Here is a 5,665-nt window from a genome sequence, read left to right on the forward strand (position 1 = left end):
TGAAGGTTGAGCATGTGGCTATGAGCTGGAAGATGTCTGTGGGAGTGACTCAAATGATTCCATCTCCAGCAGCTCAAGTAAGTGTCCCCTCTTGTACTCTGTGATCCATTCTATTCTCTCAACTATTNCCAACAGTGCAGTGAACATTTAAAGCATGTGCTGAGGAGGGCAGGGAGTAAGGAAAGAGAGGCACAAGGAGAGGACAGAGTCCTCCCACTGCTACTATCCAGAGCTGTTTCAGGAGCTCTGGGCATGTCCAGTAGCAAAGTGAGTGGAGAGTCCCCATGCAGGTAGTTATGAATCTGTGGCAGGAGGCAGAGTGCTCAGAGGAGCAACTTCAGAAGAAACAGAATGTGAACTTTGCCTTACCCACACTGGTGGCAGCTGAGAAAAAAGTGGGAATAAATACAATGGTGAGGGCTAATGGTCCACTACAATGTGGTATCAAAATTTTTCTGTTCAGTCAAAATCATTGTGCCTTAAGAGTTTGCATATGTTGTCTGGTTTCCCGAAAACACATTTGCATATAGAAGTGCATGAATTTATGTGTGCTGCAGAGTGTTTTAGAACAGGGTTCTCTAATAGCATGGTTCCTCTTTCTCCTCCTTCCTATTTCTTTCCTTCCCCCTTTGAGTTCCCACTTTGCAGTACTTGCATATCTCGCTGAGTGGGTTTGAGGGCTACAATTCTTATTTTCTTATGTTAAGAGGTTGCATTTCCCTTATCTCGCCCTAGTGATTCTATGCTGTGGTTTCTTGTTCTCATCTCGTTTATTCTAGTGAGACATGTCTCTTCTTTCATACAACTGTGCAATATGACAACTTATCACAGTGATTGGTTCTCATATACTATAGAGCCTTAGAGAAGGAACAAGACTTTCTTCTGACGGAGGAAGATTTTTTTTTTTCTTGATATGGCTTCGGAAATCACTTACGCAGAAGTGAAGTTCAAGAATGAATCCAACTCCTTGCACACCTACTCAGAATCTCCTGCAGGTAAAACAAAACAGAAATCCCTGTCTGTACTTAATGTAGATGGGAGGATAAAGGAAATGCCATTCTCAAAGTTAGGTGGTATTTGTGAATGATTCTTTGAGTGCTCCCATCTGGTATTTTACTGGAGTCTCAGCTGTTTAACTGTAAATTGACTTGAAGAGCTGTAGAGTTGTATAGTGGGAAAGAAAAGCTTTCTTGGCATGGTTTTTGTTCTTGTTATTTGCAAAAACTATATCTTGAATCTTGCTGTATTTCCTGCTCTATATAAATGAACATAAATGCATATATTTTTCTGAAAATTAAATCATATTGTTTAATAGTGAGCTCTCCCCTCTATGCTTGACAATATTTTGTAACTTTATGAAAACTGTTTCAGTGTTTGGAGCTTTTATCCTGAAGGACCTTTTTTTTTTTTCTTTTATACGATAGATCAGAGCAAAACCTCTCACTTGATAGGCAGCTGCTCCGCTAAAGTTTCCAGCCATTTGAGAGTGGTTAGCAGTCTGACATTATGCTAAAGAGGTGGACTATGATTAGAAATATTGATCTCTTATTGTATAATTGTCTTTAATATTTGGGTAGTCTGGAAGTGATTTAAATATACAGTACTGCAACCACAGTAAAGGACACCATGAAAATACAGTGACCTGAAAATATATTTATAATACTGATGTAAAGAAAAGTTGTAGGGCAGGTGGCAATGTTTATGTTGTGTTATTATGTNAGAAACACATTATATATACATACTTTAACACTTGCTGAAAGGTCCATGTGTGGTGTAATTCCAGTATTCAGGAAGCAGAGGCAGGAGGATCACTGGAGATTTGAAGCCAGTCTTGTCTACATAATGAGTTGTAGACCATCCAAGACTACATAGAGAGACCCTAGCTTCATATGCCTTTCATCACCAAAAACAAACAAACAAACAAATGAACGAACAAACAAGCCAAAACAAACAAAAAAACCCAACCCNAAAAAAACCACACACANAAAAANCAAAACACTCCATGAAAAACATTAATAAAGTATTTTTGTAATATATTTACATATATTTGTATAAATATGTATGTGTAAGTATACACACATATATGTATTCAAAGTAGTTTTTCAGATCTCAAAATGTTAATACTGGTTACTTCAACAGTATAAGTTTGTGCATTTTTTTATTGTTTTAAATGTTTCTGCTATTAGTAATTATGTGTCATGGAGGAAAATAAAGAAGAGGAGGGTGTAAAAGAAGAAACAAAGATGAAACTTACTTCTCGTGAAATGAATGTGCTTCTCCTTCTAGCTCCCAGAGAGAAACCTATCCGTGATCCAAGTAAGCCTGGTTCCCCCTCACTGCTTCTTACATCCCTGATGGTACTTCTCCTGCTGCTGGCAATCACTTTCTTAGTTGCTTTTATCAGTAAGTATCCTGCACACATCAATGGGCCATGTCTGCCTTAGAGGACGAGAGGTTCCACTCTAGCACTTGGCATTTAATGNAAATATGAAGAAGAAATATTCTTCATGGAAAATNAATTCAAGGGATTCCATTGTGACTTCCCCTTTGTCCTTGAATTTAACTACTGGGGAAAAATGGGGTCCATTCTCAGTATAGAAACTAAATCACATTCATGAGTGTCTGTGTGGGACTGTCTTTATTAGACTGGGAGGTCAAATCTACATTTTCTCATTGGCAGCAAGGTGTCAAACTGTATGTGTATAGGGCTCCTTCATCTAATGTGAGATTGTAGACAAGAAAGAGCTAGGAAGAAATTGTCCAAGAAGAGTTCTTTAGCTAATTCCTAGCTGCTTCTGTCCTGACCAGTATTACGAGAAATCTAAAAGCAACCCGAGCAAATGGGTGGATTTCTGTTCATCAAAGATTTGAGTATGTATGAAAAATTTAAAAAAATGCATGAAAAGTCGCATATTTAAGATGCTTTGCTCATTTATTTGCACACTCAGAATAAAGTAATAATAATAATATAGTAATAGCACACATTAATGTATTACAGATGATGTGTCAGACCAAGTCCAGGAAGAACACAGACTCTGTTCTCAAGAAATTTAGAGGAAAGTTAATGAATCAGTGTCAGCTAAATATAATGGCAGACTCTTATTATCCTAGCTACTCAGGATGTTAGATAGTAAGACAGTAAGTGTGGAGCTAGCCTGGGCTATGTAAAAAGACTATATCTGATGAAAATAAACTAGGGTATGCAACATTGTTCTGGAAGTGTTGTGTTGTGACAGCTTTCCTAAAAGAAGTGACACCTAGAACTGTGGGTACCAAGAATGTCACAGAGGGATGAAACTGAAGCATGAGTGGCTGAAGCACACAGTGCTAAGTGAAGAAGAAATGACATTTCCCTAGGTAGACACAAGCAAGATGCAGAACATGTGCTGTGCACCCGTACAAAACCAGTTATTTCTCCTAAAGAGTGTTCTTTAATCAAGTATTGTTTTCTACTTAATAAATCCATGTTAATGTAATGAGCTAATACACATACTTATTTATCTCATGCTTCTATGGTTTGGCAATTTAGGCTGATTTCCACTGAGTGGCTCCTCTTGTCCTAACTGAGCTTAGGCATTTGTATGTGTCCAGGCATCTCAGACTCTGAGGAAGAGGAGGCCAGCTGGAATGACGAACAGTGTGGCTCAACTTTATATGAGTTCTTAGGAGGGCCTGGGCTCATTTACATGGTAGCTTGGAGATTTCCAAGACTGGAGGTGGCAATGAGCCAAGGCTCTCAAAAAATTTAACTGGAGAGTAGATCAGAGATCATTTTTCACATTCTCTTGTTCAGTTCTTGCAGAAAAGTTTACTTTTTAAAAAAATTTAAATCGGGACAGTTGCAAAATCACATTGCAATGGTATGTGGACATAGAAGTTAAAAATTGTGGTCATTTTTTGCAAAACATCAATGCCATGGAGAACTGCTGTACCATTTCAAATAGAGAATTGGTGTAGCCACATTTAAGTTATAGACNGTGCTTTTTACAGGAATCTGAAAATAGAATTTTTAGGGCAAAGAGAGAAATGAGAAAAATAATTTATAACCTGATAATGAGATAAATGTCAGGAGAACATGAGATGGGGCAGCTTTGAGATTTAAAGAGTATAGGACCAAGAAAATAGATTTTTGATGATTATTCAGATCTAGGGATTAAGAGGTCCAAGAAATAAAAATGTGATTTTAATAGTTTGATGATGTAAACTCAGCAACCATTAAATTATTTAAAGAGGTATAGAATATATAAGCCATATGTTTAAGTTGGTAGATGTTGACTTGAGTTTTAGACATACTGAGTTGAACCTAATATGATTGCATTTAGTGACCATAAAATCTCATGCAAATAGGGAGCAGACAAGCAATGCCATAGCAATACATGACCTCACTCAGGAAGAATTTGTATGAGAAGAAAGCATAATGGCAGGGCCGTAGGGAGTGTTAAATTGAAGGGGTGGATGGAAGGAGAAGAGATTATTAAAGACAATAAAAAGTGATTGTCAAAAGGTGAGGCAAAACCAAAACAGGGCAGTGTCTAAAGACCTAAGGGGTAAGAGAACTAAGCTTACGTCCAATAACAAGATGGCTAATGAGTGCCCTGGGATATTACTGAGTATACATTTCAAAACTGGTGTTGGAGAAATGGAGGAAGCATAAGTGATGGCATAATGAGGACAACAACATAGGCAGGAAAGTGAGGAAATCTAGTTCTAGAGGAGGAGGCCAGTTAGTTTTAATAGGACAGAACGGGAGTGTGGAACATGGAGGAAAAAGTCAGTCAAAATGAGGAAAGTTTAAGGAAGAAAGCAATGCCCTGCAGATACTTATGTTTTTTTTTTTCTGATTTAACATTCTAAAATAACATATAACTACTCAGAATTACTTAACTCCTTTTCCTCCCAATGCAAAGGTAGTTGACATCCTTAAATATGACTATTTATCTCTGCTTCATCTCCTGGAAGAATTAACATTTTCATCTTACATTCAGCATTGAAGGGTATGGTTCACTCCCTTTAGAGCCAGGATAATGGATTCATCCTGCCTTTTAAGTCACTTGCATTTCTGTGAGTTCTGAAAGTATCTGTGATTTCAAATTAGGAGGCTGAGGATTCCATTGACTATAGGGTGATGGGAATTGAGGTCAGGCTCTGTCTACTTGTGTAATATGGATGTTGTAGATATTAGTACCAGTAAATAAAGAAATAGAAAGGCATGNTTCTATCATGAAAATAAGCAGTTTTTGTTGTTTTCTTCCAGTTTATTTTCAAAAGTACTCTCAACTTCTTGAAGAAAAAAAAGCTGCAAAAAATATAATGCACAATGAATTGAACTGCACAAAAAGTGTTTCACCCATGGAAGGTAAGAAGTAATATACCTAAGAGTCTGACTGCTGCTGTAGAGTAAACACTGGTTCCCCTCCATCCACTCCTCCTAGTAACTGCCTCCCTCCTCCCTTCTTCCCTACATCCACACATCCTCTGTTTCCCTCCTAAAAAGAGGAGGCCTCCCAGGCTTATATATAGAACCTGGTATAACAGGCTGCACTAAGACTTTGTACCAGATCCCATATCTAAGGAGTTACAGAGACAAAGTTTGGAGCTGTGACGAAAGGATGGACCATCTAGAGACTGCCATATCTAGAGATCCATCCCATGATCAGCATCCAAA

General features: G+C 37.9%; 1 protein-coding gene across 1 annotated transcript in view; it reads left to right on the top strand.

Moving 5' to 3' along the window:
- The first annotated feature begins 636 nt into the window (after positions 1-636).
- LOC110296675 (C-type lectin domain family 4 member A) overlaps positions 637-5,665 on the top strand; it is a 16,222-nt gene continuing 11,193 nt past the window's right edge. The window contains exons 1-3 of the mRNA XM_021165401.1: positions 637-995; positions 2,287-2,403; positions 5,255-5,356. Coding sequence (XP_021021060.1) covers positions 914-995; positions 2,287-2,403; positions 5,255-5,356 — 301 coding nt within the window. The 5' untranslated portion in view covers positions 637-913. The remainder of the gene's footprint in view (positions 996-2,286; positions 2,404-5,254; positions 5,357-5,665) is intronic.

The sequence above is a fragment of the Mus caroli genome, chromosome 6, assembly GCF_900094665.2.
Source record: "Mus caroli chromosome 6, CAROLI_EIJ_v1.1, whole genome shotgun sequence".
Classification (NCBI taxonomy): Eukaryota; Metazoa; Chordata; class Mammalia; order Rodentia; family Muridae; genus Mus; species Mus caroli.